This window comes from Neolamprologus brichardi, chromosome 7, assembly GCF_056152115.1.
Source record: "Neolamprologus brichardi isolate AB-2024 chromosome 7, ASM5615211v1, whole genome shotgun sequence".
Taxonomy (NCBI): Eukaryota; Metazoa; Chordata; class Actinopteri; order Cichliformes; family Cichlidae; genus Neolamprologus; species Neolamprologus brichardi.
In genome coordinates this window covers 60,142,172-60,167,943 of record NC_142110.1, presented here as the reverse complement: position 1 = coordinate 60,167,943, position 25,772 = coordinate 60,142,172, and the positions used below count along the sequence as shown (strand labels likewise).

The 25,772-nt window shown below is 42.0% G+C and overlaps 3 protein-coding genes across 4 annotated transcripts; 1 reads left to right on the top strand and 2 right to left on the bottom strand.

Annotated features, from left to right (window-relative positions):
* Window positions 1-2,596: 2,596 nt before the first annotated feature.
* Window positions 2,597-4,452, top strand: cldn5b (claudin 5b). Its single transcript, XM_006797353.2, has one exon. The coding sequence runs from the start codon at window positions 2,731-2,733 to the stop codon at window positions 3,376-3,378; it is 648 nt and encodes a 215-aa protein (XP_006797416.2). The 5' UTR covers window positions 2,597-2,730; the 3' UTR covers window positions 3,379-4,452.
* A 2,028-nt stretch (window positions 4,453-6,480) lies between these two features.
* Window positions 6,481-15,525, bottom strand: acads (acyl-CoA dehydrogenase short chain). 2 transcript variants are annotated; one of them, XM_087844005.1, is made up of 10 exons: window positions 15,361-15,525; window positions 13,176-13,336; window positions 12,698-12,847; window positions 12,494-12,605; window positions 11,667-11,818; window positions 11,413-11,583; window positions 9,893-10,030; window positions 8,734-8,829; window positions 8,600-8,656; window positions 6,481-8,508 (listed from the first exon to the last, which is right to left on the bottom strand). In XM_087844005.1, exons 1-10 carry the CDS (start codon window positions 15,386-15,388, stop codon window positions 8,356-8,358), a joined length of 1,218 nt encoding a protein of 405 aa, XP_087700131.1. In that variant the 5' UTR covers window positions 15,389-15,525; the 3' UTR covers window positions 6,481-8,355. The 2 variants fall into 2 exon arrangements, with proteins under 2 accessions (XP_087700131.1, XP_087700133.1); XM_087844007.1 differs by having other exon boundaries at window positions 15,394-15,521.
* A 6,296-nt stretch (window positions 15,526-21,821) lies between these two features.
* Window positions 21,822-25,587, bottom strand: crybb1 (crystallin, beta B1). Its single transcript, XM_006797351.2, has 6 exons — window positions 25,543-25,587; window positions 25,038-25,181; window positions 24,220-24,338; window positions 23,925-24,057; window positions 23,304-23,446; window positions 21,822-22,213 (listed from the first exon to the last, which is right to left on the bottom strand). Exons 2-6 carry the CDS (start codon window positions 25,158-25,160, stop codon window positions 22,036-22,038), a joined length of 696 nt encoding a protein of 231 aa, XP_006797414.1. The 5' UTR covers window positions 25,161-25,181; window positions 25,543-25,587; the 3' UTR covers window positions 21,822-22,035.
* Between the last annotated feature and the right edge of the window lie 185 nt (window positions 25,588-25,772).

The window sequence follows — 25,772 nt, the reverse complement described above, 5'->3', positions numbered from 1 at the left end:
ACATACAGTTTTTTCAATAACTATTCTTTCTGCCTGCAGGGACAGCAGTCAGAGTTTTGATTAGAGCAGCGGTTGCTATCGTTTGTTGAGCCAACAGGAACCCAGTTTTCATGACCCACTCACCTACTACGTGACATCATGACTCTTCTCCTTTATATGCATGTGTGTGTGTATGTGTGTGAGAGAGAAAACAGCTCTTGTAGTAATGAGTTTCCCAGGTTGAGAGCTGATTATGTTTTTCCTGAGGAGGGTCATTTGTCGGCATGCTGACGTCCAAGCTGGAGTAGCACCTGCTACCTCTGCCCTTAATCTGAAAACGGGATCATGAATTGGCCATCACGTTTTCGGTAAGAGCAAACATTTTCTGTTTGACTGTTTTCATCTTGCCCACGTATTAATCTCCCTCAGTATAGCTCTGATTTACTGCTGTTCTGGTTGAGCCCGTCTGTAACGGTACTACAGCTGGTAGAGACAAAAAGATTTAACTGCTAGAATCTGGAAACTGCTTAACCTCTGCCAGGTGACCTATTAAGGTTAGGATTAGTGTTCCTTCCTCGTTATAGAACATTTCACCTCCATCCATCCATCTTCCTCCGCTTTATCCGAGGCGGGGTCGCGCGGGGGCAGCAACCTAAGCAGAGAAGCCCAGACCTCCCTCTCCCCAGCCACCTCCTCTAGCTTATCCGGGGGAACACCAAGGTGTTCTCAGGCCAGCCGAGAGATATAATCTCTCCAGCGTGTCCTGGGTCTTCCCCGTGGGCCTCCCCCCTGTGGGGCATGCCCAAAACACCTCACCCAGGAGGCGCCCAGGAGGCATCCTTGTCAAATGCCCGAACCACCTCAACTGGCTCCTTTCGATGTGGAGGAGCAGCGGCTCTGCTCTGAGCCCCTCCCAGATGGCTGAACTTCTCACCCTATCTCTAAGGGAGAGGCCAGCCACCCTTCGGAGGAAGCTCATTTCCGCCACTTGTATCTCGTCACTACCCACAGCTCGTAGCCATAGGTGAGGGTAGGGACATAGACCGACCAGTAACTTGAGAGCTTCGCTTTTACACTCAGCTCTCTCTTCACCAAAGTCCACTGCGGCCGTAGCACCAATCCGTCTGTTGATCTCTGGCTCCCTTCTCCCATCACTCGCAAACAAGACCCCGAGATACTTGAACTCCTCCACTTGGGGCAGGAACTCATCCCCGACCCTTAGTGGGCACTCCACCCTTTTCCGGCTGAGAACCATGGCCTCAGATTTGGAGGTGCTGACCTCATTCCCGCTGCTTCACACTCGGCTGCGAACCGTTCCAGTGAGAGCTGGAGGCCATCACTCGATGAAGCCAACAGAACCACATCATCCACGAAAAGCAGAGATGAGATTCTGAGGCCACCGAAGTGAAAGCCCTCCACCACTTGGCTGCACCTAGAAATCCTGTCCATAAAAATTATGAACAGAATCAGAGACAAAGGGCAGCCCTGGCGTGGGCCCATCAGCCCATCACCCACCGGGAACGAGTCTGACTTATTGCCGAACATTTCACCTGAAAAATAAACCCCCCCAACCAAAATGTATCAGACAGTTTGCCCACTTAACGCATGGCTAAAACTACACTCAATCTCACCCCAAGTCCCTGATGTATGTTAAGAGATTAACTGTCCAATCTGATTCAACGAAGCTCAGCAATCCCTACATCGTGTTAGTCACTATTTTAGTGGTTTGGAGCTTTGTAGAAGGTCTTTATTACAATGCCTCTTTCCTACCTCCACCCTGTTTGTGTTTATTTACTGTGTGGCATACAAGTGAGTGAATCAGCCCTTCTTACCCCCACCCCCATTCCCCCCACCCCCTAATAGCACTGCTCCCCTTCTGTCTACAGTGCAATGTCGGCATAACTAAAACCTAAAACACTGATGTTCTGGGACCCCACTGATGATAGAGTAATTACTATAGGTGTGGTCCAGCTTCTATCAGCATGCATCATTTTCTCTACAGTAAACACACACACACACAGGGTATGTTAACTTCTGTTTTTCCATTAAGAAGCTGATAAAGACGAATCAATAACGGTCTCTGCTTTGCTTTTGGGCTTCATATTTTAGAAATAAAAAGATCTTTGTAGAGTAGGAAGAATGATGTATTTACAAAGATACTTGGTAAAATGTACAGCAAACTGAGGGATCATTTTTAAGACCACATTTGACTGCTAAAGACTTCACTGAGGGCGTTGGAGGAAAAGACAAAATTGGAATCCAGGGTAAGCATTTCAGTCATTTCACTGGCAGGTTTGGTTCACTTTGAGAGAATCAACAGAATTCAAAATGTTAAACTGCTCAACCCAAACTTTAATATGACTAATTAAATTAAAGCAACAAATTCAGACCTTCAATTAACACATACGAGTTGTCATACAAGTAATTTCTGAAGATGTTGTATTAAATATATTTGCATATTTGTTTCAATATATGGGTTCTAGAGTTCAAGCCATCCCACAGACTGAACGCTCCTGTGGCTGCTGATGCACGCTTATAATTGGCTGAGACAAAGATGCATTCGCAGCTGATTGGCTCAAAGTTTGTGGCTTCTGTTTTTTCAGGAGGCTGAGCAGCAGCGTGATAAAAGAGCAGCCTGAGAGCGCACGCTGTAAAAGGCGTCAGAACAGGACAGTAGAGAGCAGTCAGCAACCAGAAGACTCCCTCACTTCTCCTCCCACTCAAAGAACATCAGAAGAGCTACAAGAAGCCATGCTCACCGCTTGCTTGGAGGTCCTGGGCTTGGCGCTGTGCGTCACGGGCTCTCTGCTGGCGATGGTCGCCTGCGGGCTGCCCATGTGGAGGGTGAGCGCCTTCATCGATTCCAACATCCTGGTGGCTCAGACCCTCTGGGAGGGACTGTGGATGTCCTGCGTGGTGCAGAGTACCGGCCAGATGCAGTGCAAAGTGCATGACTCCATGCTGGCTCTCGAGCAGGATCATCAGACGGCGCGCGCCCTGACGGTCATCTCCGCAGTCCTGGCGATCGTCGCCCTAGCGGTCACGGTGGCAGGAGCGCAGTGCACCAACTGCATCAGGGATGAGACGATAAAGGCGAGAGTGGTTCACGCCGGGGGAGTGATCTACATCATCAGCGGACTCTTCGTGCTCGTCCCGCTCTGCTGGGTTGCCCATCGCATCATACTGGACTTCAACAACCCCAACATCCCTTCCTCCAAGAAGAGAGAGATCGGAGCGGCAATCTATGTGGGCTGGGCGGCCGCCGCGCTGCTGCTGCTCGGCGGGACCCTGCTGTGCTGCTCCTTCTCCCGGACGGTCAGGGGCGCAAATTCCATGAAATACACTCCAAACAAGACGATCGCAGTGAACGGGGAGTTCAACAAGAACCTGTATGTGTAAACTAGAAGATATATACAGGACACTTTGATTTGTAGCAGTTTTGCCAGAATCTCTGAAAGATGCGGTGCCTCTATACATACTCATGTGACGTACTGAGGGCGCTCATTTGACGCTTAATGCGGCTGTAACTGTAACTCCGGAGCCGGATCGTGTCACATATGCGAGTTACTGCTCTGAATATTGTGTAGTATTTTTCAAATAGCGGAAGTAGTCAGCAGTTCACTCCTGAGAAACGCAGTTTAGGATTGAAAAGATGTTGAATGTGTTGCCAGGAGCTTTTAATAACCATGTGGCTGCTGAGGCTGAGTGCTGAGCCTCGGCCTCTGAACGGCTTCAGTGTAAATATGTTTTCCTCTTCCTCTCTCAGTCAGTGGACTTATTTCCATGTTTGTGAGATTTCTCAGGGTTGGCAATAATTCAAACCCTGCGCACCCAGGCTCTAATCAAGGGGACAGTTTGCATTTCTCCTTATGCCTTCAGGTATTTTTTAGAGTACTTTTTCTAATAAAGAAGAAAAAACACTTGTCTGCCTTCACTATTTATATCTCGGTCAATCAATCACTACCCATTTGCCTGCTGTTATCAAAAAATCGTGAGGAAAATATCTGAACTATTTCAGTTGCAGAAAATTCTAAGGTCCGTTTTGTAAGTGGCTGTGATTTAAAAGCAAATTAAAACCTTTCATAATAAAGTGATTAAAATAATGTGACAAAACAAGTGCTTCCGATTTCTGTCCAAAACAAGAGTGATGAAGAGAAATGAAGCTGAACTAGGACCAGGATGTGTGTTCGTGTAATACCACTTTGGAACACAAGGTGGTGCAACAGTTTTCTCCCCCACCTAACTACACTCAGTATGTTTTATAAGAATATTTGCTAGCTTTTCTAATTTTATCCTGTAGGGAAAACACACTGAAAGAGCTAACAGATGATGAGGCATTGAAGAAAAATCCAAAACAAGATGTTGCTTCCTTTTCGGGGGGACAAGAGAACCCAAAGCACACAAGCAAAATGCCCTCCACAGCACAAGAGTGCCACCACACCCTCTCACTGAAGCACTCACAGTTTCAGGGCTTTAATGTGTTTTGTTTCCCATTTGGACCAACAAACCAATCCAGAATGTTGAGTATAACAAAGCCAACCTTTTCCGTCACAGAGCAGCTTAACCCGGGATGGGATGTTTACTGGCTGTTGGTTTAGGCATCTCAGTGGGTGCTTTAAAAAGATCTAGACTGTTGCTGTTACTGTACTACCATGATGGTCCACACTCTCTGATATTACCATGAGCTTCACTTCTTTTATAAAGGTCTTCCGGTACGTTCATAAAGTAGGCGTGACAGTGTCATCAGCAAGTTTGTCTGTAAAGGAAACTAAAAATAGAAAAATGATGGCAAATAATCAGATTCCTGGTTCTTACACCCTAACAGAGTGGTACATGGGAGAGCCATTTGAACAGTGCACCCAGCACATCATTAGGGTCTGTGCAATCAAAAGGGTGCAACTCCAGCCACAGGAAGCTTGGCCTAGATCTGGGAGAGTGGAGCAATTAGTGCCCTCATGTGCATAAACAGAAAAGGAAAGCATGCACACAAACACCATCAGGACAACAACCCCGCACAGCGCACGCATGCACGCACGCACGCAAGCACGCACGCACACACGCACACACACACACACACACACAGTATGTGGCCAATTGCACGAACATTTCCCCTCTGACTGAGATTCCAAGCAAGTGGAACAACAACTTCCACTTTTCAAAAAGAAGCCTGTTTTTGGTTTTAGTGTTGCTTAAAGAGAAAGCAGCCAAACCCAGTACACTGTAAATACTATATGTGTGTTTAAAGAACAAAGTCTAGAAGATCAATGGTGCAAACTTGGAGTTAGCTCAGAACTTTAAAGACCAAAAAAACCCAAAAACAAACCCCTGACAACTGAACGTAATTACCTGAAAAAAGATAAAAGGTTCTGTTTTTAACAGAACCTGAAAAAAGAACTATTTGATTAAACACATGTCTAAGCGCATTAAAGCCAGAATTCTATCCAAATGATATAAAAGCTAGAAATGACAAGGCAAGAACACTATTCTCCTGCATTCCCAGTGCTTCCAACCATACATCATTCTAAAACATGGATAACACTGGGACTAAGCTCAGCACACAATCAACATGTTGCCACTGATCTACTAATTATTCAGTGTTCAGAAAGCATTCACAATAGCCTAAGAGAGCAAAGACAGTCATGAATGTTTTGCATGTTTATATGGACTGTATATAAAAGATGGAGCCCTGTCTTCTTTGTCTTCCAGCTGCTCCCTTTAGCGGTTGCCACAGCAGATCATGTCTCCATCTCATGCTGTCCCTAGCACGCCCTCCATCACTACTGTGACTTCATTTATAAGTTTCATAGGCCTGTCGTAAAGAAACAGGGACACTGTGCTCCATGATAACTTCTAGATCAGAATTATGACTGACTTCAAACTTTAATATGAGTAATTTAAAAACTGAAACTGTCTGCGATCCAATTTTTGAGCTATGAAGCTTCAATTTTAAAGTTGGACATACTAACATGAGAGTCTGTGGGGACTGATTCACTTTTAGGGTGGAAGTTTTTGGCAGTAGTTGCAGTTTTGTACCCTTGGTAGCAACTGAACATCATGTAAACCCCACAGCCTACTGGAGCATTGTTGCTGACGTCTTTTATGTGACGGGACAAAATTGACAGTTTTCATTCACTCACAGATCATTTTTATGGCATCAGCAATTCTTTATTATCAACATCTCCACACTATGCATTACAATAAAATATGTACAAGCCACTGAGGCAAAGGAGGTATGTGAGGCAAATATACAGGATTTTATTACACAACCTCTAACATTCACACATAACTCAAAAAAGTGACCTCCTTCAACCCTTTATCTTGACAAAACTGTAGTCGGCAAGTGGGAGTTCGCTGATCTTGTGTCTGTGATTATAGTGCAGTGACTGATGACTCAATCAGTAATTAATGAGCCACAGATGAAGGCACTCTGTCGCCCACTGGTGTTTTAACCTCCTCATAGGAGGCCAAAGAAAAAAAAAAGAAAAAGAAAAAAAAAAAAAGAGTCATTTGTCCTCCAGTTCATGTATGACACCCCATCAAAGGTGGGTAATATTCATGATCCCAGAGGGTTTCGTTACAGTGTTTGCTCATAGCACCAACCCACACTGACAAGTCCAATAGTAACTAATGAAAGTAAAGGTCGTCATGTATGGAGAAAGAAATATGTCTCAAAAGGGTTGCAAACACGTACAATACACATAATACGCGCTGGGTGTGTTCAAAAAGTCCCTTCCTTTTCCTATTCCCAGCCTCTCTTCCTTCCTACTACTTTTCCTTTTTTTAAAGGTAGGAAAATTGCTAAGGACTTAGGAAAAGTGAAGCGTGGTGAGCTGAGAATTGGAACAGCCTTTCGCTTGTTTCTCCTCATTGGTGTGACGACGAATGTCCGCTATGTTGAAACTACAATATGCAGAGGATGGACTACAAAATGCGCACCTTACATGGCCACAATGTGTTTGAACACTGTTGTTTATGGAGGTCGAATAAACCAGAACAGCCTGTGAAAAATATCCCACGATTACAAAGTTTGGCAATTTAAAGGAGGAGGAAGATTTAGTGCCAGACTAATATCTACGGCAAACGAAAGCCTTCTTTGCGCGTTAAAAATCTGCTGGGTTTAATAAAGAGACTCAGTGTCTGTTTGTGACTGACAGTTGTAAACAGAATTTTTGTGGCCGGTCATACGGTAGATGTATTTGTATGAATTTGACATTCAGGAGAATTTTTAATCGAGTCACGCAAATGTGAATGAAAAAGTCTGTGACAAAAGTACCAGTGTGTCACAGCTACTTCACACACATGGCTCAGCAATACAGTGACAGGGACGGCTGTTTTCAAAGAGGCACTCGTATTAAACATGAGGTCACACTGGATTATTCTGGTCACTAGGCCTCTCCCTGCTCTAAGCAGAATGCTGCTTTTCACTAAAGTGAACTGGCTGCATCTTTGTATAGAAATTACAGCGGTTCACCCTGCGACGTCAGGTGAATTCCTATAAAATAGAATGCATCTTATTTTCTTATATTTTCCTGCTGCAATCCAGTGGAACTTGTTTCCTCCTCCATGTTTATGGCTTATTTGATTGCCTTTAATGGTTTTAATGGTCACATGGAAGCAATAAAGGAAGCATAGAAGCTCCTTTCCTTAGTATTTGTATTATTATGTACATGATCTTAGTATTATGACCACCACACAGATACTTCTGGGTCACATCTCTCAGTGAGGAACCTTTATAAGCAAAATACTTTTGGAACACACTCTGCCTTTATTCATTTTCATTTCACCAATTATTTTGTAATTTTTAGTGTTTTGCAATTTTCATACTTTTATTTGTATTTGTAAACCACTCTACAGTGCCACAATTCCTCTCCTGAAATTTGAAGCTCAAAGTTTTCTACTATATTTCAGGTCTGTTTGAGATTTGATGCTTCTTGGCGTGGATTTTCCAAGTCTCTGGAACTGCATTCATATCCAAAAGAGATCCCCAGTTGTTTTTTGACTGTGGTGGGGAGTGCTGTCCTTTAGCAGCTTTGATGAGGTTCTCTGTGGTGGTTCATATCCTAAAATCACTTAGGAAGAAGATCTACTTTTATCATTGGATACGAGTGTGTTTTCAGCCTTCTTTTAAATGTGGGTGAACTGACGCTTAGGTCAGGCTAGGTGGGCAGATTAGTAGATTTGAACTGATTCCCGTTTTTCCTCCAGCCATGACGGCATAAAATACCCTGAAAAGTGTCATCTCCAATCTAACTGGCGTCAAAGTTGCTTCAAAGCTGTCAAGTAAGATGAGAAAGGCCTCTTTGTCTTAAAGGATGAGGTGGAGTCTGAGCTGACTGATCACACATCAGAGGTAGACAGACAGCGATAGCAGTCCATTTATAACTGGTATTCTTTCAGTAGCTGGCCAGCGATCACCAGTCTCTGGATCTCACTGGTGCCTTCGTAGATCTCCGTGATGCGGGCGTCACGGTAGTGCCTCTCAGCAGGCATGTCTGTCACGTAACCCATCCCACCCAGAACTTGGATCGCCTGATTTGAAGTGCAAAAAGAATATACGACGATAAGAAGAAGGGTCTGTATGTGTTCATTTCTTGACTCTGCATTACTACTGCTTTGTTACCTGGTGTGAGCAGAAAGTTGCAGCTTCAGATGCTGCTAGTTTGGCCATTGCAGCTTCCTGCAGGAGAAGAAGAGCCAACAGTGATGTCTGATATTCTCTATCAAATGCAAACCTTAACTCAGAGGTGACAGTACCTTAGTGAATGCTTTCTTTGAGTCTCGAAGAAGCGCAGCCTTCCAGGTGAGCAGTCGAGCGCTCTCTATTGCCACAGCCATGTCTGCCAGTTTGAACTGCATGTATTAAAAGCATCGAGAAAACTACATTCAGCACAACACTGCCAAGCACCTTATATACTGTATGCCCTGCAGTGAATGGGAGGAAGGTATACAACACACACACACACACCAGCCACTTTATTAGCTATGCCTTGCTAGAAACTAGATGGACCATTCTAACCCTGCAATCTGAATGCAGCAGCAGAATACTGTACTAATGCCGTTTCTAATTTTGCCCTGAATTTGTTTTCAATTCAGTTCAAATTAGTTTTATTTCTATAGCTCCAATTAACAACAGTTGCCTCAAAACCCTGGAAGATTTCTTTGTGTAAGCAACTAAACTGGATAAACCTTTGTCTGACTTATATTAGCTAATCCTAGCTTACTTGCTAACCCAAATGATTCACCAGCTACCCAGCATCACAAGCAAATGCCCATCTAGTCCTTGCGTAGTTTGCGTTTATGCACTAAATTCAGGAGATACTCCAAAATCATACCTTTAATATGCTAAATGCACAAATCTCCTTAATACAATAAATCAATTATCTAACAAAACAAAGCTCAAGTCATTTAGGAACAATTCCAACTCCCCTCTAAAGACTTGTATAGATATTTTCAAATAAGACACGGCATCCTGAACCATAAAGAATGAGATATCAATCATAAAGCTCCAAACAACATGTTTCTCATATATAAAAAAGGCTTATAAATGAGCCCCCACCATCCATAACACAGTGGAAACAGAGACTGATACATTAGATGAGAAATGGAGCATCTAAAGTTGATGAGTACAACCTGGTCTTCCAGTATAAATATACTTCTGGCTTTACTTTGAATATCTTAAAATAAAAAGCTTTGTGTTTTTAGCTTACTGTCAGAGGAAATGTGACATCAAGGCTTCCCGTGAACTCGAATAAATGTTCTTTCAGAGACAACTGCTACATGCTAAAATCAGGGCTTTGTGTGGAAATGTGTCCCAAGATAAACTTCTCAACATCCTGGCAAGTAACAGAAGTGAACATCACTTAGAAGGGTTTTAAATACAGTAAAATAACAGTTGTTATAACTCTCCTGTTACCTGAATGGCTTGCAGCTTGCCAATGGGAGCTCCAAATGCAGTTCGTTTGTGTGCGTAATCAGCAGCACATTCCAGAGAAGCCTGAGCAATACCGAGAGCCTGAGCTGCAATGCCGATCCTCCCGCTGTCCAGCGTTTGCTGTGCAACACAAAGATGGGAGGTTACGATTACTTCCCCCCCCTGTATAAAATGGGAAAACTGTAACAATGCACACAATTCTGAAAGAGCCAAGAGAGAAAAGGCTTCACCTTGATTTATATTAAACCATGTCAAGGAGCCATGTCCAAGTATACAATGGTCTCCAGTGATCCATCAAGTATTTTGAATAATTTGATTATAAAGAAAAAAAAAATCTTGTTTCGATGCTGCGTTTAATGCACGTCTCTGTACGCGCCACTTTCATCATGGAAATGCGAATGCAAGCATTTCACTCACACCCAATACGTTTCATATTTAAAAAAAAAAAAAATTAAATACCATCATAACGTCTTGCTTTCAGTGGCACAAAAACTTTCCAAACACAGGGCAAACTCCAGAATGTTGATATGCTTTATGCCTTATTTTAGATTACATATTTACCTTATTTTATTTGGCTTTGACACTACTTGAGAGCATGTATATATTTTTGCATTTAAGAAAAAGTTTTCTCTAAAAAAAAAATCAAATAAATAAATAACATTTAACATGGCAGATAACCACAAAGGGTTTGTTTTTTGACAAATGAATCAGATGAGGAATGAAACAAAAACCATTTCTAAAATGGAAATCAATGACCAGTTTGTTTTGAAAGACCTGTATTTTTTCTCTTTTGAATATTTATCATTGCTGATTAATAAGGCAAAAGTATTTCTTATCCACTTACTCCATTCATAGATCGATTACTCAATTACTAAAATATTTGATAGCTGCAGCCCTCCGAGGGCCCATTACCTGTATTGAATGGTTTTTGCTAAAATCCGAATACATTACAATGTAACTTAAAAAACACTGATGTGGCTTCAGTCAGTATTTTGCTGCTAACATTAGTGAGTAAGTAGACCAAGTTTTGCCATCTACCCATGCTGTGTAAGTGGGTAAGCTAACATTAACTAGCAGTAGCCAGGAAATGTCAGGTATTTTCTAATAAAGCCTGTCCTTCATTTCCTGTTGTTACAGGACAATGAACCCATCTTGTTTGCAAACATGATTCCCAGCAAATACATGTTAGTGGAAATACAAGCTAGCAGTAACTTAGCTACACAACATACATATGGTATGTCAAGTCCAAATAAACTTTGTTCTCACTGTAATGACAGTATATACACAAACAAGTCTCCCAGTTGTTATATGCGCGTGTTATGTGCTACTAGGCAGGAGAAAAAGAGGAAGACCCAAAATGGAGTGAGTCACAAATAAGATTGAATAAAAAGACTGAATGAAATTCTAAAAATGCAAAGTCTGCCTCCACCAGCCTTTCACATAAAAAAAAGCATCATTGTCTGTTTCATTACATCTCTACAAAGAAAATATCCAGAGCTAACCATGGCGATTTTGAATCCTGATCCACGTGGGCCCAGCATGTATCCCAGTGGTATCCTGCAGTCCTCCAGGATAATATTAGCAGTGGATGAGGCCCTGATGCCCAATTTGTCTTCCTTTTTCCCCAGAGAAAGCCCTGGGTGTGGCATGGGGACAAGGAAAGCACTGATTCCCTACAGAATAGAAACAGCATTCCCCATCATTACAGGTGTACATCATCTCTGCAGTGAGAATGTGGAAATGTGCTGCGTCATGCCTTGTGTTTCAGTGTCTTGTCTGTGGTGGCAAAGACAATGGCAGCAGAGGCATCCCAGCTGTTGGTGATCCAAGCTTTGGTTCCGTTCACCACCCACTCATCTCCCTCCTGATGTGCTATGGTGGAGGCTGCACCTGCATCACTGCCATTGCCTGGAATTTTAATTCAATTACTTTAGTTTGATGAAAGAAAGAAAAATATGTGCTAAAATGTGTCCAGACAACCCTTAAACATATATCACATCCACATATATTAGCGGCTGTTGTTGTGAATTGATGTTATACAAATAAAATTGAACTGAATGAATTGAGTGTATACAATATATACATACAGTGGCTTGCAAAAGTATTCGGCCCCCTTGAACTTTCCCACATTTTGTCACATTACACAAACATGAATCAATTTTATTGAATTCCACGTGAAAGACCAATACAAAGTGGTGTACACGTGAGAAGTGCAACGAAAATCATACAAGATTCCAAACATTTTTTACAAATAAATAACTGAAAAGTTGGGTGTGCGTAATTATTCAGCCCCCTGAGTCAATACTCTGTAGAACCACCTTTTGCTGCAATTACAGCTGCCAGTCTTTTAGGGTATGTCTCTACCAGCTTTGCACATCTAGAGACTGAAATCTTTGCCCATTCTTCTTTGCAAAACAGCTCCAGCTCAGTCAGATTAGATGGACAGCGTTTGTGAACAGCAGTTTTCAGATCTTGCCACAGATTCTCGATTGGATTTAGATCTGGACTTTGACTGGGCTGTTTTTCTTCTACTACACGACTCAAAATTAAAGCAGACTTTTGTGTCAGACAGGTCGCATTTACCTGGCTCACTGAGGGCAAAGCAGCCCACCTTCTCTCCTGTGGTGAACGGCTGGATCCACTGCTTTTTCTGCTCTTCTGTACCAAACTTTAGTATCGGTCCAATGTACAGAGACTATAGGCCAAATAACACAGAATAGGCAGCAATCAGAAGACAAACACAGCCATGTTCACGCTCGGCTCTCTTTGCTGACAGATTGTACTCACATTGTTAACAGAGACCACGACTCCGGTGCTGGCACAGCCTCTACTGATTTCTTCCATAGCCAGACTGTACGCCAGGTAGTCCATCCCAGCTCCACCCAGCTCCTCTGGTACTTCCATGGCCATCACACCCATTGCCCCCAGTTCTTGAATCTGGACGGCCAAAAGAATATTTACAGCTATGCATTTACTGACCAATGCACTGAATCTCTATTACTATCTCGCACTATTATTATTCTTCATTATTCCAAAGTTCTTCCACTTCTCAGTTTTATAATTATTTTTAAAAGTTGTGTATTTCATGAACTTCCTGGTCCCAGTGCAGCCTACTCACAGTCTAAGAACCAGGACAGATGGATATTAAAGATGAACTCTTTCAGGATTCGAGAAAAAATTGAAGTGTTGGTATCTTTAGACACAAACTTATGATGAACGACACATTTTGTCTGATAATAGTCACTGTGCAGCTTTGTGTGGGTACCTGTTTAGCAGGGTAAACATGCTCTTTGTCTAGTCTAGCAGCGATGGGGGACAGCTCTCTGTCAGCGTAGTCTCTGCAGGTCTGTCTGAGTATCTGATGAGTTTCTGGTAACTCTGCGAGCTGAGACAGGCTTCGACAACCAGTGAAAAACGAGCTGAGAGCTGAGGAAGAGAAGAAGAAAGAGGTTTTGAATACTCAATAAATCAACTTTATCAATATTTAGTCATGCTTGTGGTGTGTGTTATAGGTGACAGCATCATCCGACTAGCCACTTGGATTCAGACTGAAAACCCTCAAAAGCTGTTAAGACATTCAGCAGTCAGTTAATAAATTACTTCATAGTGAGTGTAGAAACCATCATGATTCCCAGAGGACGAACCCTGCTAACTTTGAAGGACATTCAGGGCCAGCAGCAGTTACATAAGCACGTTTCCCAAAGGTCATGTGACCCTTTAATTAATTGGTTTGATGGTAAGACTTAATAATGAGCCCCAGCTGCAGCTTCAAACATACCCCGGGCGAGCCAGATGTGACATGTTATTATTACAAGTGTAATGATTCATAAAGTTCCATTTTCTTGCTATGCTATTACGTGAACTGTCAGGACAAAGGACAGCTGAAAGTGCAAAGCTCATTAACTACACTGACATTTCATCAGTGCCATGATGCACTAACAGTGCTTGTTGTAGCAGACTCACAATAACACAGCTCTGGAAACATTGCAGCCTTAACAGCCCATATTATGAAGAAGGTATCTTACCGCCACATCAAATTCCATCTGTTCAATTCAATTGTATTTAATGCATCAGAATTTGGTGGAAATTTTGTCAAAAAAAAAGCTAGGATGGGATTATAGTTCCACTGTTTCACATCCCCTCTTTTTTCCTGTGAACTCAGGAGAGCAGATGCTGGACCTTTGTCCACTTCTTGTCTGATAGAGGATTCTAGCTGCTCAGTAGTCCTGGGTCTACTTTGTCCCATTTCTGGTTTCATGTTCACATCCAAATGTTTATAGTTGGTGAAAGGCTGAACTCCTGAGGACATGCTATTGGAATAGATGCAGGATGTGGTTCAGCATCATCTTCCGTGTTTAAGACCTGTGCAGCAGCTGCCAGTTCCACAAGCACTTTTGATAAAAGGCTTCTTCTCTGCATTTGGACAGCACAGTGAGCCGTGTTCACAGACAGCAATTTCTGGAAGTCTTCTTGGGCCATGCATTGATTTCCATCACAGAATCATACTCTGTTTTAATGCAGTGCTGTGAACAGGGTGGAGACCAGTGTCAGGGATTTGTGACAGAAGGATGGTTTGGAGTCAGTGGCACTGACACAAAGATAGGAGACTCATCTAAAGATGTACAAATCTTCATTGGGAGTGAGCAGGATGGACAAGCTTAGAAAAGAGGACATCAGAGGGACCGTACAGGTTGAGCAATGTGGAGATAAAGTTAAAGAGGTAAGGCTGAGATGGTTTTCGACATGCATATCATGAATACATTGGACAGAGGACGTTGAAGATGGAGCCGCGAGGCAGGAGGAAAAGAGGAATTTCTCAGGGAGGGATGTAGTAAAGGAGGACATGCAGAGGGTTGGTCTGACAGAGGAGGATTCTGGAACAGGGTGAGATGTAGGCAGACGATCCACTGTGGCGACCCCTACAGCGAGCAGCCGGAAGAAGAAGACAGGACACCGGCTCACCAGTAAACGTCACGTTATTTAGGTAAAAGGTCGAGCTCACCATCGCATGTTGGACACTTCTAAAAATCCTGACAGAAAGAAATCTCTCTCACTCAGACTCTGGTAACACAGAAGTTCCTCTCGAAAATGGAGTCGGTGCTGTTAGAGTTATTGATCACTGCTAGACGACTTTAACTTGTAACCCTTTTAGCCGAGGAGCTAACAGTAACAAACATGCTTACCACTAAGATACGTCGCCTTTTATATCAGTTATTCAAAGCTGGCAAACGTGTGGATTTTTACTGCCATATATAGTGTTCAATGATGGAAACATATGTTTGGCATAACAGAAACGTGTGACCAGTGGTTATGTGTTGGGCTAAGCTAACTTGGTTTGATATTGCCGTTCGTGCACAGCTAACATTACAGAAATATCGTCTTGTAGTGACAGGTAAATTTTCTTCTGAAAGTCCTTCATTGTTCGGTCTTTTCTTTCATAATGTACCCACCTCTTCTTGCTTTGAAAAGTGCAGCCATGTTACCTTCCTCTCTGCTCGAAGCACAGTCCTCGAGTTCAACAGCACTGTTATGAAGCCCACTGCTGCATTCACGTACTGTCGGATACTATTATTACTATTGCGGGGGAAGCAATAAACCCCTTTTACTTCTTCTTCTTCTCCTTCTTCCTTCTTCTTCTTCTTCTTCGTCGTCTTTTTTTTTTTTTTAGGCGATTGGCAAACAACGATGTGGTGCATTACCGCCGCCAAGTGCCTTGGAGTGTGGACAAGAATTCGCTCATACCAAATAATCAAAAAATAAATAAAAATGAAAATAAACAAAATTTAAAAATTGCCTTCCATATAAATTAGTCTGTTTTAGAAACTGAAATAAAGCAATAAAACTTTCACAACTGGAGTTCCTTTGCAATAAATCCTTTATATCTAGCTTGTTTTCCCCCAGGATTTGGAATTAGTTGGCTTCTTCCTTCCTGATAATTTTGACAGTGCAACAGACCATGTTCAGTGGTTTCAGTAATTCCACAGTGACTACATTTCCCTGTTTGATGTTTCCCTATAATGAATAGTGAGCTGTTTAACCCAGCGTGTCCAAATCTGAATCGAGATATAATTGTCTCTTCTCTCCTGGTTCTCCCTGTGCTTCTCATGTTCCCTGTCTCCCTCCTCCTCTCACTGCTTTTGCCATCTTTCCCTCATTTTCTGTTTTACATGCTCTGCATTTCAGCTTTGCTAATACTGATATTTAAATCAACTGGATCTCCTTTAGCAGCCTTCTTTGCAATTTTATCTGTCACCTCATTACCAATAACACCATAATGTGCTGGTATCCATACGAATTTAATTGTCAGTCCCATCATATTTAATCTCAATTAAAATGTCTGGTATTTCTACACCAATATATCATTAATCATTCTCTCTATTATTTTGCATATTTTATAAGTCAGTGCTATTGGTCTATAATTATCTGGTTTTGTTTCATCTTTCCCTGGTTTGCATATCGGGACCTTCCCTAACAGGAAGCCCTGGATGACCATGGAGGTCTAAACAACAAAACAAAAAACTGCCCACTTGGTGGAAAAATGCACCATGTCGACCATGGAAGAGGGGAAAGTTTTAGGAGTGACGGCAACAGAGAGAGAAAGAAAGGGAGAGAGAGAGAAAGAAAGACAGCAGAAAAAGAGAGAGATCGAGTTTTGAGAGATTTATGATGTTTAGCGTGTTTGGAGTGTGTAGTTAATGTGTTGTCTTGTGTAGTTAGTGTGTAGTGTTGTGGATAGTTTTGTGTTGTGTGTCAGAACAATGAGGCGACTGCTGTCTCCAGGTGAAAAACAGGAGTGATACACCTGCTGCTGTCAGACCTGCAGGTATCAGGCTGTGATGTTCTCCTTTATAGTGGACAGAAATATTTGGAGTGGCACAAATAATTTGTGTAACATCTTATTGAATGCAGAACAGCTGATTGTTCTGTAAATAGTTTGAAATGGTTATTTAAAAAAGGGTCAAAGGTAAATGGTTGCAAATAACTTTGTTGTTTGCAAAACTTGTGCATATGACTTTAAAATTGACAATTTATATTTGCATTTAAAGTTATGAAATATGATTCATTAAACATGTTTGTGGTTGTTACAGTAAAAAATAGAACTTTTTCTACTCAGATTTTATGTTTTTTGTCTGATTTTAGATCAATTGTGTTAATACAGTATGTCAAAATGAAAATATAACTATAAATTCAGACATGTGAGGTTGTGCTGAAAAGAATGATACCAAACAAGGCAAAGTAAATAGATTTTAAAGGTGAAATGCAGAGGAAACATCAAAAGTAGTCAAAAATGGCCAATTAGACCCTGGACCCCAGAGGGTTAAACTTTTTTTTTTTTAAAGTAACGCAATAGTTACTTTTCAAGTAATTAATTACTTTTAGAATCTTGTAACTCAGTTACTAACTCAGTTACTTTTTTGAAGAAGTAATTAGTAACTATAATTAATTACTTTTTCAAAGTAACTTGCCCAACACTGCAGATGACACAACCATGGCAGGTAGGGCAGCAATAATTCATCGAGTAATTCAAATAATTAGGTTATAAAAAATGCAATACTTTGTTTAATGCACACCTCTGTAGCACGTTAATGTATTAAATGACGTAAACCCAAGTGTTTCACATTTGCAACAAAGAAACCAGACAAAGACAAAGTGGATGAGCAGCTGGTACACTCTCCACATGTCTCAGAAATGTGAACGTTTTACACATTAAGCACTATTGCCAAAGTAACATTGCTATGGTTACTATCCTGACTTTGTTTGTTTAAGCATTACGTTGCTGTCAAAATCAAATATACAGCAGATTAAATCAAAAATTCAGTCAAATAGTTCTTTAATCTGAGGCCATGGTTCTCAGCCGGAAAAGGGTGGAGTGTCCACTCCGGGTCGGGGATGAGTTCCTGCCCCAAGTGGAGGAGTTCAAGTATCTCGGGGTCTTGTTCGCGAGTGATGGGAGAAGGGAGCCGGAGATCAACAGACGGATTGGTGCACCGGTCCGTCGTGGTGAAGAGGGAGCTGAGTGTAAAAGCGAAGCTCTCAATTTACCGGTCGATCTACGTCCCTACCCTCACCTATGGCCACGAGCTGTGGGTAGTGACCGAAAGGACGAGATCGCGGATACAAGCGGCGGAAATGAGCTTCCTCTGAAGGGTGGCTGGCCTCTCCCTTAGAGATAGGGTGAGAAGTTCGGCCATCCGGGAGGGGCTCAGAGTAGAGCTGCTGCTCTTCCACATCGAAAGGAGCCAGCTGAGGTGGTTCGGGCATTTGACAAGGATGCCTCCTGGGCGCCTCCTGGGTGAGGTGTTCCGGACATGTCCCACCGGGAGGAGGCCCCGGAGCAGACCCAGGACATGCTGGAGAGATTATATCTCTCGGCTGGCCTGAGAACACCTTGGTGTTCCCCCAGATAAGCTGGAGGAGGTGGCTGGGGAGAGGGAGGTCTGGGCTTCTCTGCTTAGGCTGCTGCCCCCGCGACCCGGCCCCGGTCAGTTGTAGAAAAGTGCCCGCCTAGAATTTCCTGACTTTTCAAGTACCGATGATGTCATGTCTGATATCACTAGGGTAAACCAAGTGGAGGGGTGTTTCTTACCTGTTTTTTAATACAAGTGTCAATGCTTCAGAAACCTTTATTTGGCCATCACTATCAAAATGTTTGCTGAGTATGTTTACCTGCCACCTGGAGTCAGACTACTTTGCTCACAGCACAAGCATACTCCCAATGTATTATAAGACTGTGCTGTCAAGGAGTCAAACAATGGGAGACCACACCATTGTAGAAACACAAAAAAACACAAAAAGATGTTCAAAGCACCACCTTGGTAGCCTGACATCACACAGATGCTGTCAACTGAGCTCTGTATAATGGGCAGTCATAATGAAGCAGTTCATTTCAAGCTGCTCTTCACACAGCTTTTGCTTTTGGCTACAAGAAGACACCAAATATAGGACTATGTTGACGAGCTTCAAGTAATGAACCCTTTTTCAATACATGCTTCAGAAAGCTTCATTTGGGCCATGACTACTCAGTCACATGGTGCTTTATATTTTATATGTTGCAGATTTAACTCATTTGTAGGGATGGGAAAGTTGAAACAGACGTTTCGATACTGTATCGAGCTTCAGAAGCACAGATGCTTTGAAACACTGCTCCGAAGTGTGATTCAAAACATGTGACCACTTTACCCCAGTTTCAACTGGGGCATACCTGCTGCTTCTAGGCATTTCCAGGTGCAAGGATTCCCCTTTTCCTTTGTATTTACCAGAGTCTTTTGAACTGGGCCTTGTAATCACTGAATTAATGCAAACCGCAGTTTGTTTTACGCAGCAAAAAATCTGCAGTAAGCCTCCAGAAGTTGCATTAAAATATGGAGATTTCAGATTACAGATATACTAGACTGGTTAAATCATACAACTTGCTGAAGGCTAACAGCAGCCGTCCGATTTTACATTGAAGTGATACTTTCAACAAACACATGGGCCATCACTATCAAAAGTCTTAATTTTAAGGCTTTTGTAACCATTTTTAAATTGAAACTGTATTCTGCTGTGTGCACCCAACTACAAAGCAGAATACAGCCATTGTAAGCGGGGAAAAAGCAATGATAATTTCTATGTAAAGTACCTATGAGCGATTGGATGTGATCGTTATGTCCAGTATGGTGGACAGCTCTTAAGCGACATGCACATGACATCATGTGCAAAACCTCTATAACAACATGGTACTGACTGCACAGAGAACCACAAGAAATCCCTCAAACGAGTAATAAGAACTGCTGAAAGACATAATTGGACTCCCTCTGCCCTCACTGGATGTTCTTTTCATGACCCGCTGCCTCTGCAAACAATATTGTTCAGGACAAAACACATTCTGGGAACTAATTCGATTTTACCGTGCACCAGGTTGCAAAACAGTTTTATTTGCCCAGTAGCTACCATTACAAAACTGAACTGACTCCACCTCTCGTGGAGTCTTCCCTTGCCCAGAACAACTGCAGTGTTCTAAGTATTATTTTATAACTTGGATTAAATTTAGTTAAAAATTAAGTATTTAAACTTTTGTGTAAATAGATCAGTGTGAATGTGGGTGCTGATCTAGAGGATGCACAAGCCAATGTCGTTGTGCTGTAGTTTTTATCACACTGTGCAATGACAGTAAAGGTGATTCTGACTCTGAAAGTCAGTGCAAGCTATTTTGTAAACCCATTGGTTTATTTACTATGAAGAATATCTTCTAGTTACTTTATTTTTAATTATCCGTATTCCTGGTATTAATTTGTGTAAAATTCAATTACCACTTCTTCTTCTATACTGCATTTATATCTATTCTTGTATTTTAAGATTCGAGAATAAACTGAATACTGTCAAGTCTTTTTAAAAAATTTAAAAAGCCATGCAAATAAAAGAAATGTAAAAATAGTGCAACTATATAACAGGACTAGAGATGGCACGATACCACTTTTTTTATGTCCGATACCGATACCGATATCATAAATTTGGATATCGGCCGATACCGATATTAATCTGATATAGTGTTTTTTAATCAATAAAACTGTTTTTTAATATCTTGCTGCATTTTGTATAAGTTCATACTCAAGTTTAAAAACAAACAAACACTAAAGCTATTCTGTTATACCAGTATGCAAAAAATACACTGCACCCAAAATATTTCATAGTTCAGCAATACTAATAAATCTAATAAACCTAAACCTACTCCATCCTCCCTATTCTGGTATTTTAAAGAGTAAGCAACCTAACTAATAGGGTTGCAAACTCCCAGCAAATAATAAAATAGGGAACCACCCTCCACCTCATGATGCTTAATTGACGTAATCAACTTTAATTTGATGCAGGGTGAAGGAAAATGCACAGAAATAAATTATTTTTCAAGAATAATTAAATAGATTCAACATCTTTCTTCAACAGAATTGCAGACTGCACAGATGGTATCTTCACAAAGGAAAAAGTACTATTGCTTACTAGGGTATATTAGACTTAACAGTTACTATATACAGTAATGGACTTCTATACATTTTACATCAGATTAAAACTTTGGGTGTAAGATTCAGATAATTATTTATTAAAAGCTAGATATTTTAAATGAGAATAAGAAAGAAAAGTATGTCTTTGTGCCCCCCTTTTCCCTGTTCATGCCCTATCGGCCCCCCTGGCTAAACTTTGCTAGATCCGCCCCTGCACAGTTACCAGCCGTCAGCTATATAGAAAAGGATCCTGGTGTAGAAAGTAATATTAAATAAATTCTAACAACAGATTATCAAGCTCTTGTTCAGCAGCTGGTTTCCTCTTTCTGGCGCGAAGTGGGCGATAAACAAACAAGAGAGACAGACTCGTGACAGAAAAGCCGATCAGCTGATCATTAATCAGTTTCATGATTTAAGTAGCAGCAGGAGAGGGAGGGGGAGAGAAGAGGTAGTCCCTCCATATATCGGTTGTTCAGCTTAAAGCTGGAATGCTTTACAAACATTCAAAGATGAACTTACACACTTGCTTTACTTCTCTCTGGGATAACTTCCTCGGAGAAAAAATGCCGGTTTGGTAGCGAGGCTCCAAATGCTCAACCAGACCGCTGACAGGTCTTGCACGCCACAGCCGCTCTATCACTTGAGCACACTGCTCCAACATGCTATGCTTATGAGCCGAGTTATGCCATGTCGCAAGTTTTGTGAGCTGCTTTTGTGATATTTAATGGATACATTTTTTATTTCTCTCCGATATCCGATCCAGTAATTTAGGTCAGTATCAGATACCAATATGTAATATCGGATCTCTAAACAGGACCCTCAATTGCAGTGTTAAATCTAGCACATCAAAATTGCCTACGCTTCATATATTTCTGTTACAACATCATCCGAACATTTTTCTGAAAAATGAATAAAGATAGTCTAGGCAGGAAGGGTTAGGTTTTTCACAACATGTTTATTTTTAGCACCATAAAAAGTCACTTAATGTTGTCCAGTGTGTTTGCTCTCATTCTGTCTTTCCTCTGGGATGGAGCGATGATGTGGAGATAAAGGAAAGCACTGGAGACTGGAGAAAGGGCTTGTTTGGAGAGATAAAAAGCTGAGAGGGCTGCATGGCTGCAACAGCACCGGGCAGCCAGCAGATGTCATTCACTTGCTGGCGGAGGTGAAGGTGAAGCATCCTCTCTGGTGGAACTGCATGTCCCTGATGCGGCGCATGGACTGGATCTGGGGCTGGAAGGCGCAGAAGTCATTGTAGTGTCTGTAGTCACCGCACTCAAACAGGTACTGGTAGCCTCTGTATCCAGGGTACTGGTAACCCACCCACCTGAGAGAGACATGATAAGGTAAAGGTCATGGTTGTGTGTTTATTATAGGATGTCCATGTAGTGTACTACTGGATGATATTCATACAAATAAAATAAAAAAATGGTATATGACATTATAGGGTTATGATAGAGAATATAAGATATAATATAATAGAGAATAAGACAGTTATAATGCTAAGTCCTAAGAAGTTTAATGTTTACTGTTGAAGTTCTTGTGGTGAAAAGATTCTACTGATCACCTAGGAGACACCAGAAGTAAATTAGGAGGTCTGGAGGACATTGGAGATACCAAGTCTTAATGAGGTTTTCTGATGAGTCCATAAGGGAGTTCTAGAAATGCTTAAGTTAAGGGTTAAGTGGACATTTAGGAGCCTGAAGAGTTCGGTTAAGGAGGTTCAGTTAGTCGTCAGTGAGGTTCCTGGTTCTCCTTCCAGGGATCTCTTAAAGGATTCTGAGTTTCTTTTTAGGAGAACCTGGGGTTCTTTTACAACGTTTTAGTTGTCTGACAGAATGTTCTGGAAGTCCTTCAAGGGGTTGCAGTGGTAACTAGAAGATTCTGAGTTCCCCTGAAGTGGATTTATGGGAACATTACCAACTCCAATAATGAAGAATTAGATTTGTGAATGTTCTGGTCAGGATGGCATTTATCTAATCCAGAGAGTACAGGCTTTCAAGGTGTATGATAAAGGCACTGAAGCTGTTCTGGAGGCTTTCGGTCAGCAATGCAAATGAACAGATTTGTATTGGCGACTTAGAGGACATAATGAAATGAAGCAAATTTTCTGGCTAAAAAAAGATTTGTAGACAAAAGGACAAGCCTTTCAATGACATCTCATCCCACTTGTTATTTGTAGTATAATCCAACAAGTCTGTGGAATCCTCTTAGGTGTGTCTGAAACCATGTTGGCAGTCCATTTTATATATGGAAAATGTACTTTTTACTATAGTAATATGATGTACTACAAAACTGACTTCCACAGTGTGTTCACAGGCCTTAACACAGGCCTGCATGTTGATGATATTCGTGATACTCTGCTAATTTGTGTTTTGTTTTGGGAGAGAGCACAAGTACTAAACGTGTCTACTCACGCTCCTCCTGGCACCCTCACGCTGCCCACTCTGTCACAGAAGCCATGCGCCCAGAGTGTGGGTACATCGTCCTCCTGGATCTCCATCTTGTTGCCCTTGAAGTCAGAGAGCTCATACAGGCAGATCTTGTGCTCCATGCTGTCCTGCAGGTAGGAAAGGAAGAATAAAATGTAGTCTCTATACAACATACACTACATGTGCATTCTCTGCTTTTTCATTCATTGCATTTTGTAAGAAATTGTCTGTGGGTGGCAATGTTGAACCGCTTCCATGAGCAGTTAGTGGAATCCATGAATGGATTTTGTGCTAAATTAGGGGCCAAAGCCTACTAATGTCATGCTGATGATGTGATATACTATAGTATCAGCATGTGAAAAATATTGTTGATTTTTTTTCTTTAGGAACTGTGTTGATAGTCACTTAACCTTTTCAGTGCTTTTTCAAGCACACACGTCAAACTTTTTCCTGGTTCCAGTTTGTCATATTTGCTGATTTGCTGCTTTTCTTTTCTGTAAGTTTAGCTCTAGACTGTTAGTCAGTCAAAATGCAGGGTCTGAGAATTTTGAATCACTATATTCTCCCATTTTATGAAAAACAAACAAAGAAAACAGCTCATTTTACCATTCGGATGGGCCTGAGGGACATGAGGCAGTCGCTGCGGTAGGAGTTGCTCCAGGTATCCCAGCGAGGATACTCTCCCTTCTCCAGGATGAACATCTCCCCACGGAAGTTAGTCTGCTCAAAGGCAACAAAGCTGGAGAACGGGGGGACACCATGGACAGGATTGGGAGGGGGGCAAAAGGGTTAAGTGGGGAGGCACAGGAAAAGAATTGGAAGAAAGATAAAAGTGACATATACACGAATAGAGAAGATATGCAGGCAGCTGCTTAAATCAAGTGTGTGTGTATTCACTTACGGGCCACACTCCACAATGATACTACGCACTCTATCCATGCCACGGTCACACACGTTCATACACTCATTCTGGACCTCCATCATCCTGCCCTGGAAGTTCTCCTGGTCGAACAGCATGATCTGCAAAGAGGACACATAGAGTCATAGCTGTTTCTTTACACTATGTTTATAGCTTTAGTTCATGTGGAAGGTTTAAAACAAATTTTGGATTTGGAATCATTTTTGGATGGAGCATGAAAAAAGGCAACTTCTTAAACAGTAATTTCCCCTTTAAAGTCCTCAGCACTGACTGAACTTACTAATTACTTAGATTTCCAAAACGACCTTATACTTTAGAAACATGTCACTTTTAACGTGGCTACGTGTAAAATGATGCCAGTATTAAAGATTATGAGCTTACAAATATACATTATTTTTCACTAGACTATAGTATATGAGGTCATTTAATTTTTGCTCCATCTCAGAGACATTTCTTAAGCCCTGTGAGGCGGTGGCTTTCACAGAAAGAGTCTAAAGTACATAGGTACTCACATCAGAAAGAATAGCCTCAATACATTTTGGATAAAAACAAATTTTGTACTGCTCAAAGCATCAGTATCTAAATTCAAATTGGTTATTTTTGGTCTTTTAACCAAGTTTCTTGCTGTTCTTTATCATTCACCTCCATAGTATCTGAAATTCTAATGTCTAATTGAAACCTTAAGTAAATAAACATATAACTTCCCTGCTAGATGAAACACATGGGACAACATGTAGTCTACTTTCTTTGCCCTTTAGGAAAAAATAAAATGCACACATTCTGTCTCTGCAATGACTCACTCTGAAGGATCCCATGCCAGGCTCGCCGGTCTTGGTGGCCTTGCTGGAGGCAGCTGGAGCTGGGGCTCCCTTGTCCTTGGCATCAGTGCCCTGGCTGGAGGCGGACTTGGCAGTCTGAGACATGGTGAGGGGCTTCAGGAGAGTCTGGGTGAGAGATGGAGGAAGACAAGGGGATGAACAGAAATAGAGGTGTAAATCGAAGTGACAGGGTTTCAGAGGAGAAAGTGAAAGGGAAGGAGAAGTGAGGTTAAATGTGGCCCAGGCAAGGTGTCAACATAGACAGAGGGTTGGTAGGCAGAAGTGTTTGGAGGGTTTTGGACTAGTAGCACAAGTCTGAAGTTTATGTTGGAGGTTCATTTGGGTGTTGTTTTGGCCTTTCCCCGGAACGGTGGAGTTTAAGCTGGGAGCGGTGGGCAGGGAGTGGGCCCTGGCTCTGGATGTATGGGTGTCCTACTGTACCATGATGGATGCTCTGGCCTGTATGTCTGCGTCTGTGTGTGCTTACCTGCGTCAGTATAGCTTGCAGTGCCGTATGAGGGAGGCTAGCTCGTGCTGGTCCCTTCAACGCTCAACCCAAGCTTTTATACTCTGGCAAAGGCCAAACGTAGAGGCTCACAGCACAATAGAAAGCCTCTCGTCATCACTGTTGCCCTGGACCAAAGCCAGCAGGTCATCGCATAGCCTGGAAACACTGCTGGCCCCTCGGGCCTGCCTGTAAGCATTTTGCTGTCAAAG

Excerpts from the sequence above, each read along its gene's own strand:
- cldn5b (XM_006797353.2), top strand. The coding sequence starts at position 2,731 with ATGCTCACCGCTTGCTTGGAGGTCCTGGGCTTGGCGCTGTGCGTCACG.
- acads (XM_087844005.1), bottom strand. The coding sequence starts at position 15,388 with ATGGCTGCACTTTTCAAAGCAAGAAGAG. Across the intron at positions 12,848-13,175 it reads ATGTTTACCCTGCTAAACAG|ATTCAAGAACTGGGGGCAAT; the intron begins GTACCCACACAA and ends TTGGCCGTCCAG. Across the intron at positions 11,584-11,666 it reads ACAAGACACTGAAACACAAG|GGAATCAGTGCTTTCCTTGT; the intron begins GCATGACGCAGC and ends TCTATTCTGTAG.
- crybb1 (XM_006797351.2), bottom strand. The coding sequence starts at position 25,160 with ATGTCTCAGACTGCCAAGTCCGCCTCCAGCCAGGGCACTGATGCCAAG. Across the intron at positions 24,058-24,219 it reads ATCATTGTGGAGTGTGGCCC|CTTTGTTGCCTTTGAGCAGA; the intron begins GTAAGTGAATAC and ends CCCGTTCTCCAG. Across the intron at positions 22,214-23,303 it reads GTGAGGGTGCCAGGAGGAGC|GTGGGTGGGTTACCAGTACC; the intron begins GTGAGTAGACAC and ends TGTCTCTCTCAG.